The sequence below is a fragment of the Macrotis lagotis genome, chromosome 1 (assembly GCF_037893015.1).
Source record: "Macrotis lagotis isolate mMagLag1 chromosome 1, bilby.v1.9.chrom.fasta, whole genome shotgun sequence".
NCBI classification, from domain to species: Eukaryota; Metazoa; Chordata; class Mammalia; order Peramelemorphia; family Peramelidae; genus Macrotis; species Macrotis lagotis.
The window spans coordinates 545,865,641-545,882,477 of NC_133658.1; the positions used below are offsets into that span (position 1 = coordinate 545,865,641).

The 16,837-nt window shown below is 37.5% G+C and overlaps 1 protein-coding gene across 6 annotated transcripts in view; it reads left to right on the forward strand.

Moving 5' to 3' along the window:
- Positions 1-3,669, forward strand: part of TMEM45A (transmembrane protein 45A) — a 111,071-nt gene extending 107,402 nt beyond the window's left edge. For all 6 annotated transcript variants that reach the window (XM_074214326.1, XM_074214328.1, XM_074214329.1 and 3 more), the window contains 2 exons: positions 289-434; positions 2,723-3,669. In XM_074214326.1, coding sequence (XP_074070427.1) covers positions 289-434; positions 2,723-2,816 — 240 coding nt within the window. In that variant the 3' untranslated portion in view covers positions 2,817-3,669. The remainder of the gene's footprint in view (positions 1-288; positions 435-2,722) is intronic.
- The last annotated feature ends 13,168 nt before the right edge of the window (positions 3,670-16,837 follow it).

Genomic DNA, 16,837 nt, shown 5'->3' on the forward strand with positions numbered 1-16,837 from the left:
CCTATCTTCTTCAGGCTAATAGTTTATTATTTTCCCCCCCAAACCTTCTTCTCTCCCCACTATTCCTTTTATCTCCCCAGACTCACCTCCTTAGCTACACTTACCCACTTATCCAAACTGTGGTTCAGCAGCTGCAAGCCACATTATTGGAAAGAATCAAAGGTTCATTTTTGTGAAATTATTTGTGGCAATTTATGACTTGCCCATTAGGCCTGAAACTATTTAAAGATTCACCATCTTTGTGATATATCTGCTGACTTCAATGATGATTATTGTTTTTTGTTACAGATTGGCTTTGTATTGTATCCCCCTAATGGAAGCCCTGAATGGAATGAAACAGATCACGGCAACATGCTGTTTCTGACCATGTGCTTTTGCTGGCATTATGCATTCACTTTTTTCATCTTGGGTGTGAATTATGCTTTTATCAACTGGTAAGTTGACTGCTGTTGGTCATTAGGGAACAGTTCTACAGAGTCTAAGGTACTCAGGGGACCTTTGGCCTCAAAAATGATAGTCAAGGAAGAGAAAAGCTGACTCCATGTTTCTTGTAGAAATAATATTACTGGCTAGAAGAGAGAGAGAGGGGACTCCTGAAGACTTCTGGATGCTGTGCTGAGGGGTGTAGACTTTAGTGGGGAGGCAATAGGGAGCTAAAAATGATCACAGCTTTATTTTGATAAGATTTTTCTGGGTACTATACTAATGGGTCCCCAGAAATATTTATCAGGGGAAGATTTCATTCCTGCTCTTTCTTTCTCTTAATGCCAGTACTTAACTGTCAGTTAGCAATCAAGTATTCAATCAGTCAGGAATTTTTATGTTCCAGGCCTTGTGTGAAGCCCTGGGGATGTCAAAAGAGGGAAAAGGCAATGTTTTAATTGGTGGTTTTAGCTTGTTGTCTATCCTGATGTAATTGACAATTATCTGAGCCAGCCAGTGAATCCCAAAGTTAAGGATTTAGGAAAATGGGAGATGGCAAATATGTCTTCCTACTCTTCATTTCTGCAGTTGGTTCAATGCAAGGGGAATCTGCTGATTCAGAGCATTAACTGATGCCCCATTAGCCCCTTGAACCACTATTGGTACTGTTGAAACCACTGAAGGCTAGTTGGTGTCTCTCTTGTCTCCTTCACAATTAATTGGGATGATGTGGGACTGGGGGAAAAGGATGACCCGAAGGATGTGGAGAGGAATAAAGTCTAGAAAGCCTGGAAAGGTAGGAGGAGGCCAGATCATGAAGGTCTTTGAATGTCAAAGAGGATTTTACCTTTGATTTTGGCAGTAATAAGGAACTATGGGGTGGCAAGGTGGATAGAGCATCAGCCCTGGAGTCAGGAGTACTGGAATTCAAATCTGGCCTCAGACACTTAATAATTACTTAGCTGTGTGGCCTTGGGCAATCCACTTAACCCCATTGCCTTGCAAAAACCTAAAAAAAAAAACTAAAAGTAATAAGAAACCTCTAGAGTTGATTGAATAGGGGAAATGACGTGGTCAGACCTGCACCCTAGGATTCCTAGGGTGGAAACTCCAAGGAGAGGTCTTTAATTCTTCTAAACTTTTCACAAATATTAGGTCATGAAACATCAACATTAGGCAAAAAGGGAGGGAAAGCCAGTTAGCTAAAGAATTTTTTTCTCTCTCTTCCTCTCTTCTCTCTCTCTCTCTCTCTCTCTCTCTCTCTCTCTCTCTCTCTCTCTCTCTCTCTCCCCATTTCTCCCTTTCTTTCTTTCCTTCTCTTTCCCTTTCTCTCTTTTTTCTTTCTCTCTCTTTCTCTCTCCTTTCTCTCTTTTTCTCTTTCTTTTTCTCTCCCTCTCTCCCTCCCTCACTCCCTTCCTTCTTTCCTTTCTTCCTTCCTTCTTTCCTTTCTTTCTTGCATTCTTTCTTTTTTCTTTTTTCTTTTTAAACATCGACTAGATTGAGATTTGATCCTTAAATGAGTGTGGTATTGTACAAGATTGGTCTTAGAGTCAGCAAAACCTTAGTTCAAGACTTGTTTTTATCACATGATAGCTTATATCCATGAACAAGCTATAACTTCTCAATGTCTCAGCAACTCTCTAAGAATTTAAGATACAGATGAGTTGTCATCCTGGAGGGAATTTGCATCTTGGGAGTCCCACTCTGAAGTAACAGTTCTGGATCAAGTCAAATAGACCAAACCACTTTATTTAATATGTCCAAAATCAAATTCATCATCTTTCTCTTATAAAAGCTCCTCTTTCTATTTTTCCTTTGTCTCTTTTAGAGTTCTTATTTTCTCAGCAAGACATCTACAATAGCGTTATACTCAAATGGAAAGAAATTAAATGGACTTGTGGGTCCTACAGTAGATAAGTAATAGTTACAAGATTAAATTTAAGCTACTCATCAAGATGCTAAGAGCCAGTTATCTACATACAGGAAACACAGATTAGGTCCTAAATCACTTTAAGGGAGGGAGAAGGGCATTAACATAAGCAAGGGAAACCTGAATTATGTTAGAGAAGGTAGGCAGTAACTATGATCTTGAAGTCCAAGGAAGAAAAGCTATCCCAAATGAGGAGGTAGCAAAACATAAGTGAATGTTCAATTGTCTTCTGTTTGGGATCATCCTTTTAATTTGCAAAGTTAATATTTCACCGTACAATTCATTCTTATTTCCCTTGATTTTCACATTGTCCCCAGTTCAAACCCTGTTTAGTTATGTATAATGACCAACTATTCTTTTTTTCCTCAGGTTAATTAGGACAAAGATTAAGAAGAACTTTCCTCCTGACATGAGACTGTTGAAAAATGTGGAACGAGACCAAGAATCAGAAGAAGAAATATAATTTTGTTTTAGGAGTCCCTATTTTTCCAGTTAGACTTCTTAACTTTAGGTTAATGTCTGCAGACATGGTTTGCCTATGTTTGTGCTATTCTTCTTCTTTTTTGTGATTAGCCTCATAAAGGGCAACCTCCAAGATAGTATATCTTGTCCTTTTCTCTCACCTTGCTAAAGAATTTGCATGTGTTTTTAGGCCCAGGTATACATTTGGAGAGTGGTTCGCTTTGCACTTTAATCATGGAATTAGAGGGTTGAGTGTGGTTTCCCTGACAGTTTAATCCATTCTCCTAATATTGATGCACATGGAAAAAAGATGTATATTATTTTACCTTGAGATGGGCTTAGATGATCTAAGTTAATCATTTGTAACTTATTGAACACAGGATTTAGTGGAAGCATCATGTGGTGGATCATGTACTGATCTTGGAGCTGAGAAGATCTGGTTTCTTTGTATATGTACTGGCTGTGTGACCCTGAGCAAAAATCACACTTAACCTCCTGGTGCCATGGATAATTCTTAAGGCTGTGATATAAAGTACTGATGGGTCATGGTAGAGGGAGCTTCCTTACCTGAAAGTCTCCTACACCAATGAAATCACACGTGGTTCTAGCACAAAATTCTGTCCTTAACTTGGAATTAACATGTCCTCATATGATGGGTGAATGTCTTTTGGAGCAGAGGTTTTGCATCTTTCTTGCTAGCTATCCACCCATGCCCTATCTTCATTCACTGGCACTTGGTGTGGTCATCTGTTGGTGGTAGAATGGGTTCAACAGAGATAATAAATCACTCTCAAGTAATAGCTGTACATGTTGACAAATGTTTAAATTCATATATGAATAAAATACTTAACTGACATGGTCTTTATTTTCATCTGTCTCCTAGTAGTCTTTAAGCTAGTTCCATGAGAAGAGTAGACTAGAAAGCAATTTAAGGGTGGATAACAAGTTGGTTAACAAGTTGATGAAGAAGGTATTTTCTTTTACTTAATCTTAACATTACCATGATCTTCAAGGGATGGAACCATCATCACCCAAACCCAAAGCCATGATGCAGAGATAGATGTTATCTGATTCAGGTATTTGTTCTAGTTAGATTTATCATAGTCTCAGAAATTCACTTTGGACAAAAGGAAAAATGGCAGTGAGCATTTTGAAGCAGTGAGTCCAGGCCTTGGGTCTGCCTGAAAGGCAGATTGAGGAACAAAATGAGCACTGATTTCAGAGTCCTGGATTCTGGTCCTAGCTGGACCATGGATGGGTAACTCTTTTCTGAATCTCAGTTCTCTGCTTCATAGCATGAGAAGGGTAGGTTAAATAAGGGGAGTCAAAATAAAATAGAAATAGAGGTTTTTTTTTTTTTTTAGTTTTTTGCAAGGCAGTGGGATTATGTGACTTGCCCAAGCTCATATATCTAGGTAATGTAATAGAGGCTATTAAATCATTCATAAGGATCCCTGTGAGCTACATGTTGACTCAGAAAATCACATATTAGCATTATGTTCTATTTCATTTTTTAAAAATTTTAGCAGACTATATTCCTCATTGTTTGACGCCTTTAAACTAGATGATCTCTAAGCTTCCTTCTGACTTCAGGATTGATCTAAACATGGGATTCCCAGAAGTCATTCCTGATTGTCCCATAATGTTCCCACATTTGGATCAGTCAACATTTATTAACTGATTGATAAGTTCAAGTCACTATCCTAAGTGTTAGGAATAGAAACAAAGGTAAAAGACAGTCCCTGTTATCCAGTGATTAGGTGAGAAAACATTGAAACAACTATATGCAGACAAGCTATATAGCAAATAAATCAAAAAGAATCAGCAGAGGAAAGGCACTAGAATTTGGAGAGATTCAGAAAGAATTCCTACAGAAGATGGGATTTCAGCTAGGACTGGAAGGAATTTAGAAATGCTAGGAGGGGCAGAGATGAAAAGGGAGAACATCCTGGGGATGGGGGATAGCCGTGTCACTAGAACCCAGAGTGTGTTGAGAAGCCCAGAGACATGCAAGGTGTAAGGAAATTAGATAGGCATAGAATCAAGGTGGGGTGGGATGTGCAGGTTATGGAGGCTCTTGGCTTAATTGAAGGGTTCTGTAGTGAACCAGGTTGGGGATGAGGGATTTAGGAATCACTGAAGTGATTGTGGAGAAAGAAAAGGAGTCTTATGGACAGTCCCATGAGAAGGAAGACATTTCACAGCCTTGGTTCTCCAATTTCAGAAATCCCAAACAGGCCCAGAAGCCAGTCATAGTCACAGTCACAGTCAAATATGAACTGTCTTTTTTCCCCTAGTTAATAGCATTTTTTCCAATTTTATATAAAGATAGTTTTCAACATTCATTTTGTACAGTTTTTGAGTTCCAAATTTTTCTACCTCTCTTTCTTCCTTCCCTTCTCTCCAAAATTGCAACTAATTTGGAATAGATTATATATGTATAATCACATTAAACATATTTCCATATTAATCATATTATAAAAGAAGAATCAGAATAACAGGGAAAAAACTATTGAAAAAGAAAAAACAAAAAAAATTTTAAGTGAAAATAGTATGCTTTCATCTGCTTTCAGACTCCATAATTCTTTCACTGAATATGGATGGTATTTTCCATCTTGAGTCTTTTGGAATTGCCTTTGATCACTGTATTGCTGAGAAGATCTAAGTCTATCATAGTTGATCATCACACAATGTTGCTCTTACTGTGTACCATGTTCTCCTGGTTCTGCTCACTTTACTCATTATCAGTTTATGTAAGTTGTTCTAAGTTTCTGAACTATTTCTCATCTTATGGGCATCCTCTCAATTTCCATTTCTTTGCCACCACATAAAGAACTGCTATAAATATTTTTGTACTTGTGGGTCTTTCCCCCTTTTTTATGATCTCTCTGGGATATAGACCAAATGGTAGTGTTGTTGGTTTAGAATATGCACAATTTTATTGTCTTCAGGCATGGTTCTCTCCATTATTCTCCAGAATGGTTGGATCAGTTCACAATTCCACCCATAGTGAATTAGTGTCCCAATTTCTCCACATCCCTTCCAATATCATTTTCCCTTTGACATATTAACCAATCTGATTAGTTTGAGGTGGTACCTCAGAACTGTTTTAATTTGTATTTCTCTAATCAATAGTGATTTAGAGTATTTTTATATGACCATAGGTAGCTTTAATTTCTTCATCTGAAAACTACCTGTTCATATGTTCTTTTACTATTTATCAATTGGGAAATGACTGGTATTCTTAAAAGTTTGATTCAGTTCTCTCTGTATTTTAGAAATGAGGCTTTTATCAGAAACTCTGACTGTGAAAATTGTTCCCCAGCTTTCTTCTTTCTTTCTTGTCTTGGGTTTTATCCATTTTGCATTTTATAATATTCTCTCTCTTGTTTGGTCATAAATTCTTCCCCTCTCCAGCTGACAGATAAACTTTTCCTTTCTTTCCTAAATGACTTATGGAAACATCCTTTATGTTCAAATCACGTACCCATTTCGACCTTATCTTGGTATAGGGTGTGAGATGTTAATCTACGCCTAGATTTTGCCAATATAGGAACCATCTTGATTCAAAACATCTTATTACTTCAGATTTGAAAAGAATAGGCATAAATCTATATTTATGTGCATAGATATAGTTGTTGTACTGAATTGATTCAATGAAAAATTGTGAATGCATAAATTAAAAAAATGTCTTGGGCGGCTAGGTGGCGTAGTGGATAAAGCACCGGCCTTGGAGTCAGGAGTACCTGGGTTCAAATCCGGTCTCAGATACTTAATAATTACCTAGCCGTGTGTCCTTGGGCAAGCCACTTAACCCTGTTTGACTTGCAAAAATCTAAAAAAAAAGTCTTCATTTAGAGAATTAGGAAACAGTGATCCCACTTTTGTTCTATGCATGGGGATTTTTTTTGGATCAATAATCATGATTTTAACATGTTTAAGTTCTGCAAGTGAGTGGGGTTCTCAAAAGGAATTGTTAGGAGAGGAACTATGATTTTGGTAACCTCAAGAATTAGTATCATTATAATGATTCACTTATCCAGTCTCTCTCATTCATCATCGATTTACCACTCAATAGCCTTCTGAAGTAGGTCCTGCAAATATTATAATCTCTGTTTTATAGTGGAAGAAACTGAGGTATTGCACCAGGTTACATGACTAGTAAGTGGCAGAAGAACCTGCATTCAAGTCCAGGTCTTCCACCTTAAAGTCCAGTGCTCTTTCTACCAGGAGGCAACATGCGGAATCATGGGATTGTAGAGTTAGTTAATTAATGATACAGTTTCATAAATGTAGTGAACAAGCAGTTTTTCTGAATTTATGGATGGGCATTGAAGAACATTCAAGAATTTTTTTAAAGAATGTTTGAATGTTGTGGGGCCTCCTGAAAATTTCCTGGTGGAGAGAACTGAGAAGTACTTCTGAAACCTAGATCCAGGGATATATCCTGGAGCTGCTGAATCTAAGTTGTGACACAAAAATAAATTCATTCCCTTCTGCAGTAGTTTTCTGATTCTTGGTTATATTTTTTAAGAAAATATATAATGAAATAACATGATGGATAAACACTATTGCAGGCTTAAGCTGAAATAAGAGAGTATGGTATTTTCTTTTAGAAATATATATGTAGGGGACAGCTAGGTGGCGCAGTGGACAGAGTACCAACCCTGGAGTCAGGAGTACCTGAGTTCAAATCCGGCCTCAGACACTTAATAATTACCTAGTTGTGTGGCCTTGGGCAAGCCACTTAACCCCATTTCCTTGCAAAAACCTAAAAAAAAATGTATGTATATGTGTATATATTCTTTTGAGAGCAAGAGGTGAAAAAGTCACTTCTTATAGTTCTTTAATCATCCTAAGGTCTGAAAGGATCCCTTTGTTGGAGTTCTAGTCTCTTAAATTTATTGATAAGAACATTAAATTCTGTAATTGTCATCGGTCTACATGTTTCCTTTTTGAGAGCAGTGACCATAATCTCTTATATTTATATAATGTTCTAGATCTGGTGATCTCATTTTAGTCTCCCAGCAACAATAGGTAATGGGTAGATATTGTCCTCATTTTACAGATGAGGGCACTGAAGCTCAGAATAGCTTAAGTTCACATAGGTAGTAGAGCTGGGTTATGAACCCAAATCATCTAATTTCAAATCTGATATTTTTTCAAGTATCATGTAGTGGGAAAACTGCCTGAAGTTCCTATAGATTTCCTAATGCTTACTGATGGATTTATGAGGCCCGCCATACCACATCTCACCCCATTATAGCACATGAATGCAATATAGACAGTCTTCAACTTAAGAGCAGGTTCTACTCTTGGGAAAGTTCATTTGAACATCTGTTATTTGGAATTTAGAGCTTTTTGCTCCAAAATTTCATAAGTCATAATAATATAGCTAGCATACTATTGCTAAAATACTATAAATTAGAATGAAAACCATAGGAAATGTTACAATGCTAGTAACTGGACAAACTAGAAAAACAATAAAATTGTATTACAAAGTGGTATATTATCTTAAAAGTGAGTGCTTGAGAATATATTGGATAATGGTAAATCTTATTTATTGGTTCTTTTTATTTTGTGAAATGTTTCTATCTCATAAAGCCTTGTGAGGCAGATAGCAGAGTCAGGGATTAGATCTGCAATTTCATTGATTTAGGGAATTCCTAAAGGAGTTCCTTTACCAGTATAAGTTGTCACCTTCTCTTTAACTTACAGTCTTACAGTGTTGCCTATAACCTCTTCCCTTGAATTATGATGAAAAAGCAAGGGAGATGGTGGATATCCTATGGTTCAAAGAAGGCATCTTTGCTTTCCTTTGTGCCCTCAATGACTGGCTCAAAGCCAATTTAGTAAAGGTTTAATAAATACTTACTGGCAGATTGACTGATCTAGTTGGGAAAATGATTAAGAAATTAAAAATTAAAGGAGAAAATTTCCTTTATCCCCCTGTCCCTATTCCATTTTTTTTTTACTTTCAATAGTCTAGTCAATAAGCATCTATTAAGTTTCTGCTATGAACCAGACAATATGCTAAACTGTGGATACACAAAGAAAATCCAAAAACAAAATAAAAGCTATATTCAGGATTAAGTGTAAATTATCTTAAAGGGATATTCTTAATCATTTCCCTCACATTCAAGATGGGAGTAAGAGTATATGAGAGGCCAGGGACTTGCTCCAATTTCTTTAAGATATGAAATATTTTGTTTGGAGGATAAAAGTCATCACTTCTAACCAACCTTTCCCCATCTTGTGCCAAATTTCTTTGCCTAGCAATGAAGTACATTATAGAAGATGAAAAGCATCTCCTTTACCTAGCTCCATATAGCTCTTTTGCATTTTTACTAATACTTGTAGACCTTAAGTTAGTGACCTTGGTATGATGGGAGTGCAAAAGGAATTCCAGTCTAAAACTCAGATAAAGTTTTGGAGAATCCTAGCAATAGCAGCTGAAGAAAGGAAAGGCCCTTTTTGAGGGAGAAGCTACTTTCTGGTTGAAGATAGGAAGCTGATAGTAGAGTTCAGTAGCAACAGCATCATATTGGAGCTGTCTGTAAGAGAAGAACTGGACACTTGTAACCAGAAGACACTGATGGTTTTGGAGCTTTGGGAGTGTGTTACCCTGACAGGTTCCCATTTTATATTCCTTCAAATATATTCTCCACACACATTCCTTGTTATTGCCTCTCCAATGGTGGTAGTCACATGTGGCAAAATGTACAGCTATGGGTAAGGAAAGACTGGTAAGAATTTTTTTTTGTTTCTTGTTTTGCAATACTACTTGATTAAACTTCCATTGATCGGAATCAATGTGTCTTTTGGTGGGTCAGGTAAAACCACATGCTTTGGTGGGGATGAGTGAACTAATGCTCTTGAGTAAATGTTCTTTCTTATAATGTATGTTCATGTTTGGCAAGGGAAGGGGATGCTATATTTCCATCAATCCATATTCTTTAACATTTTTACTTGTTATAACAACATCTGTAGAGTGGGATCCATTAGGATGAAATGTTTCCAAGCATTAGCTTTGGCAATTGACTTACCTGGGAAGTCAGGGCCCACAATACCCATGGGTTAGGAATGCTTTTTTGGAACAGAAACTTTTGATGGATTGTTGACTGCTTTGAGGGGGAACAAACAAAATGTGTTCTTCACAATAAAAAAGTGAAGGGTCAAAGGAAGAAAGAAGAAATCCAAGATCAAATGAGTAATGTGTATAAAGAAAAAAATAAAGTTTTGTAAAAATAAAACTCTAATAGCTATCAAAGATTTAATATAGTACTTTGTAATCTTAGTGTTCTATATTAGCATTTTGTTATTATCTGGAGAAAGAGAACCGTCAATAAATGAGAAATTGTTTTTCTACTATGACACAGGATATATACATGTTTTATTCATAGCCAAAGACAAAAGGTTTTAATTTACAAAGAAATCAATCAGCATCCAGGAAAAGAAGTCCTATTTTACTGAAAAGATCAAAGCACCTTGGGCTTTGAAGACTAGGGATATATTCAGAAAGGAATATGATATAAAAACAAAAGGTAATAATAAAAATAATTTGAACAAAATGAAATAGAAGCCACCCTCTAGGGAGTGCCTTTGACTCCTTGCCTGCCACTCCTCAGAGACACAGAGGTTCTCAGTGTCTATCCCCATTCTCGACTTCCCTTCTGTATTAGATGAGGTAGCCTTGTCTAAGGGAGTGCTTCTGCCTGTAACTTGCTCCTGTTCCTTCCCCTCATAGGCTCAGAGATTTAGAGCAGTAAGAAACTTCAGAGGCCATCAAACCCAACTCCTTATTTCATAGATGAGGAAACCAAATCACAGAGAGGTTAAATAACTTGCCCAGGATCACACAATTACTGTCTCTGAGATAGGATTTTAACCTTAGATCTAGTGATCTTGTCCTACTGATCCACTGTTTCACCTGACATCTTCCTACCTCCCTACAAATTTGCCCAATGTCCCCCACTTCTAAAAAAGCTTTTCTCTGATCTTTCTCCCTTAAGTCAATTTTTCATCTCCTTTTTATCACTGAAAAAGTATCTCAAAGTAAATAGCCTTCAACTTTCTCATCAGCCCTTCATTTTTTGATGCCTTCCAACCTAACTTCTGTCCCTATTGCTTTACTTAAATGACTTCCATATGAATCACAAATGCATCCTTTATTCACAGGTTCAAAGGTCTTTTCTTGGGTTCTATATTCTCCTCTTTTCAGCTTTTCTCTCTAATGGTCTCACTTCTGTTCTTCAGTGTTTCTCTTCTTTTGGCTTCTGTATTTTCCTTGTTCTCTCTTTACCTCTCTGGACTCCTTGTCTTCTTCCCAATCCTTTGAAGTGTGTGGTTCAAAGCCTTCCCCCATGCCCTCAACATTTTCTTACTTGGCTATGTCATTTAATATAGTGACTCCAAACATCATCTTTAGTTCTAGGAGAGGAAACTTTGGGTGAGGAAGGTGGTAAAAATGAAATACCATAATGAAGGCTTGTGCATGGGAATGGTTCTATTTGATCTTGAGGACTAGATAAAAGAACTTTGGATAAATACTTATAGTAATTAGAGTTACCTAAAGTCATGATTAATATATCAATAGAAACATTGGGGAGAGCAGGTTCAGTTTAATTATGAAGCTGGAAGCAAAACTGCAAAAGAACAGGAAATAATGGAAGAAGAAATGGAGAATGAATATAGATGTATTTTTGGGAATAAGGTCAAAATGACCAGACTAAAGGGAACTTGCCTGAGCTTCCCCCTAAACTCCTCCAAACTTCCTTTAAATGATGATTCTAAATAAATTCTAGAGCAGCAGAGCCCAGAAAAAAAGGAGCAAAACAATTTTCCAGTCCAAGACAACTTAGAAGGTAATCAGGAAAGATCTGTCCCACAAGGATGAGTCCAGTCGAGGCTTCAGCAGCATAGACCTCACCCCAACAAACCAGGAGCAGGTCTTGGGAGCCACTGAATCAGTGGCAATGGCAGTGGCTGCTTATATCAGGTAACAGATGGTAAGCGGGTCAGAAAGAGATTACAGGAGAGTAGTAAACACTTCTCCTTTGATCATGCCACTTTGAAAGAACTGAAAACATGCAACTCTCTAGAAGTACCTCTGAAAACAGCTACACAAAACCCAAGAAGTATGAGATGGTGTATCCTTCACCCTTGAAGTAGAACCCTACTTTAACTAAGAATTAAAATCAAGACATAGGCTGGGGAAATAATCAACTTAAAAAAAAAAAAACTCTTCCCATAAAGTTACTATGATGGCAAGGAACATCAAAACACATCTTCAGAAGAAGATAACAAAGTCAAAGTTCCTACATCCCAAAGCTTCCAAGAAAAATATGATTTTGTCTCAGACCATGGAAGAGCTCAGGAAGAATTTTGAAAATCAAGTAAGAAGGGTGGCTAGGTGGCACAGTGGATAGAGCATCAGCCCTGGAGTCAGGAGTACCTGAGTTCAAATCCAGCCTCAGACACTTAATAATTACCTAAGCTGTGTGGCCTTAAGCCACTTAACCCTGTTGCCTTACAAAAAAAAAAAAAGAAAATCAAGTAAAAGAAGTAGTGGAGAAATTGAGAAGAGAAATAAGAATGATGGAAGAAAATCATGAAAAATGAATCAGTAGTATGATCAAAGAAAACACAAGAAATGCTGAAGAAAATAGCACCTTAGAAAAAAGAATCTGAATTTTGTAGCGTAAAGGCAGGGATTCCCAGAGCTCTCCGGCAAACCACTCCAAATACCTTTAAATAATGATTTTAACCAGATTTTAGAATGGCAGAACCCATAAAAAGACTGAGTGAAGCAACTTTCCAGTCCAAGACAACTTGGAAGATCCACAGGAAGGGTTGGTTACACCAAGATTAGAATGGACCCACAGTGCAGCTGCGCCACCAGGCCAGAACAAACCAACTCCATCTATCCAGACACAGACTACAAGGTTCTTGGATCCATGGCAGTAGAGGGGTTTTCCAGACATCTCAACCCAGGGACTTCCAAGTACAATTTGGAAGGATAGCAGGAAGGATAGCAGGATTACACCAGGATGAGAGAGGAGCCCAATCCAGCGCAGGCCTCAGCATAGACCCGACCTCAGGGGATCAGGAACAGGATTTGGGAGTCATCTGGCAGCTACTTCCAGAGTACTCAGCTGACAGATGGGAAAGGGTGGTCCTTGGAGACTGCAGAGGTCTCTTTGCTATCCTTGAGGCAGGACATTGTGACTTGACCCATACTCAGATCCAGTCTTAGTCTTGGGCCCTGTCTCAGGAAAAAAGACAGAAGCAGAACAGAGCCTATGGCCTTCAGCAGAGCAGGCACTCTCCTTATAGTTTTAGGGCAGAAAGGAGTACTTGGGGTCACCTATAGACCAGAGCACAGACCAGGAGAGCAGCCAGAGCCTCTTATAAGACCTTGGAGAAATTGAGAACTTGTAGGTCCTTGGTGGGGTATCCCTGAAAATAACTTCAAAAAACCATCAAAAGTTTGGGACACCCTGGGAACAGAGTTCTATGCTAGCAAATAGTTAAAACCAAGTCATAGGCTACGGAAATAAACAAACAATAGAAGAAAAAAAATCCAACCATAGACAGTTACTTTGGTTATATGGAGGATCAAAATATACACTTGGAAGATGACAAAGTCAAAGTTTCTGCATCCAAAGCCTCCAAGAAAAATATGAATTGGTCTCAGACCAATGGAAGAGCTCAAAGAAGATTTTGAAAATCAATAAAGCGGAATAGAGGAACAATTGAGAAGAGAAATGAGAGTGATGTGGGAAAATCATGAAAGCCAAGTCAGTAACTTGGTGGAGGAGATATAAAAAAACAAGATTGCATCTTAAAAACCAGTTTGGGCCAAATGGAAAAAAGTAGTCCAAAAGACCAATGAGGAAAAGAATGCCTTAAAAAGAGAATTGGTCAAATGGAAAAAATCATATAAAAGCTCTCTGAAGAAAATATACTATAAAATATATAATGGAACTAAGGAAAGTTGATGACTATAATGAGAAATCAAAAAACAAGAAAACAAAACCAAAACAATGGAAATCTAGAAGGAGATGTGAAATATCTCATTGGAAAAGGAACTGACCTGGAAAACAGATCCAGAAGAAATAATTTAAAAATTATTGGACTACCTGGAAACCACAACCAAAAAATGAACTTAAAAATCATTTTTCAAGAAAATTATTCAGGAAAACTGCCTTGATATCCTAGAAGCAGATAGTAAAATAGAAATAGAAAGAATTCACTGATAACTACCTGAAAGGGATCCTAAAATGAAAACTTCCAGGAATATTATAGCCAAAGTTCAGAACTCCCAAGTCAAGGAGAAAATATTGCAAGCAGCCAGAAAGAAACAATTCAAACATCATGGATAACACAGTCAGGATAGCACAAAATTTAACAGCATCTACATTAAGGGATCATAGGGCTTTGGATTATGATATTCTGGAAGGCAAAGGAGCTTGGATTACCAGCAAGCATCAACTACCCAGCAAAACTGAACATATTCTTTCAGGGGAAAAGATTGGCATTCAATGAAGTAGGAGATTTTCAAACTTTCCTGATGAAATGACCAGAGCTGAATAGAAATTTTGATCTTCAAATGTATGAGTCAAGTGAAGCATAAAAAAGGTAAACATGAAAGGCAAATCATAAGGAACTTAATGATGTTGAACTGCTTATATTCTTGCAAGGGAAGATGATACTGATAACTCTTTGAACATTCTCATTTATTAGGGCAGTGAGAAAGAGTATATAAAGACAAGGCACAGAAGGGAGCTGTATGGGCAAGAAAGGGAAATGAGAGAATGGGTAAGTTATTTCACATAAAGGCAAGAAAAAGCTTTTGCAGTGGAGTGGAAGAGGGGGAAGGTGAGGGGGAATGAGTGAGCCTATTCGCATTGGAATTAGCTCAGAGAGGGAATATCAAACACACACACACACACACACACACACACACACTTGTGTATAGAAATCTAGCTTACCCTACAGAAAAGTAGGAGGGGAAAGGGATAAGAGAAAGGAGGGTATTATGGAAGGGAGGGCAGTTTGGGGAAGGGACTCATCAGAAGCAAAACATTTTTGCAAAGGGACAGGGTAAAAGAAGAGAGAGAGAAGGAGGGAATAGAATAAATAGGTGTGAGGAGATAGGCTAGAGGAAAATGCAGTAAGAAATTGTAACTGAAAAAAAATTTTGAATCAAATTTCTCTGTTAAAGTCCTTATTTTGAAAATATAGAGAACTGTGTCAAATTTATTAAAATAAGAATCATTCCCCAATTGATAAATGATCAAAAGATATAAACAGTTTTCAAATGAGGTTATAAATACTATCTTTAGCCATATTTTTTAAAAAGGTTCTAATTTACTATAGATTGAAGAAATGCAAATCAAAGCAATTCTGAGGTATTACCTTATAAAGACTGATTAATAGGACAGAAAAGGAAAATGGCAAATGTTTGAGGGGATGTTTGGAAAATGAGACATTAATGCATTGTTGGTGGAGCTGTGAACTGATTCGACCATTCTGTAGAGCAGCTATTCTTTGACCTAGCAATGCCACTACTAGGTATATATTCCAAAAGAGATTAAAAATAAAAAGGAAAAGGACCTATATGTGCAAGAATATTTATACCAGTTCTTTGATGGTGACAAGGAATTGGAAATTGAGAGGATATCCATCAGTTGTGGAATGACTGAACAAATTGTGGTATGTGAATATGTAGTATCTGCTAAAAGAAATAAACAGGATGCTCTCAGAAAAAAAACTGAAAAGATTCATATGAGTTGATACAAAGTGAAATGTACTGTGTACAAAGTAACAATAAGGATCAGCTGTGAATGACTTTATTTTCCTCAGCAATACTGTGATCCAAGACAACTCTGAGGGATTTAGAATGAAGACTGCTATCCATCACAGAGAAAAATCTGACGGTGTCTGAATACACATTGAAGCATACTTTTTTAAACTTTATCTTTCTGGAGATTTCTTTTGGGGGGGGTCCATGTTTTTTCATAACAAGACCAGTATGGAAAGGTTTTGCATGACTACACATTTATAACCTTCATTAAAATGCTTGCTTTCTCAATGGGTATGGTGGGGAGGAAGAAAGGGAGAATTTGGAACTCAGAGTTTTAAAAGTGAATGTTAAAACTTGTTTCTACATGTAACCAGGGAAAAATGAAATACTAAGTTGGAATTTTAGAAAGGTAGGAGAGATGAAAGATTATAGCATGAAGAGATGTCAGGGTCAATAGATATTTTTTTTTAGGTTTTTGCAAGGCAAACGGGATTAAGTGGCTTGCTCAAGGCCACACGGCTAGGTAATCATTAAGTGTCTGAGACCGGATTTGAACCCAGGTACGCCTGACTCCAGGGCCAGTGCTTTATCCACTACGCCACCTAGCTGCCCCTGAAGATTTTTTTCTTAAGGATGTGAAGACTTGGGTATAAATATTCTGAATACTTTGAATATTTTGGCATGTTTGTGAGAGGAAGTATCAAGTCAAGTCAGCAAGCACTGTGCTAAGCATTGGGGGTACAAAGAAAGGCAAAAAAACTGTCCTTGTTCTTAAGGAGTTCACAGTCTAGTGGGGAGATAACATGCAAGCAATTATCTATGAACAAGATATAAACAGGATCAATTAGGGGTAGTCTCAGAAGGAAGACATTAAGATTCGAGATTAAGAGTTAGAGTGGGGGCAGCTAGGTGGCGTAGTGGATAAAGCACTGGCCCTGGAGTCAGGCGTACCTGGGTTCAAATCCGGTCTCAGACACTTAATGATTACCTAGCCGTGTGGCCTTGGGCAAGCCACTTAACCCCGTTTGCCTTGCAAAAACCTAAAAAAAAAAAAAAGAGTTAGAGTGATATAGTGGAGAATAGACTTTGGAGTCAGAAGACCTGGATTCAAGTTATACCTTAACACAAACGATCTGTATGACCTTTCAAAGTCCCAGGCAAGTGTCTAAGACTATTAGTTTTTTTGTTTTAGTTTTTGCAAGGCAAACGGGGTT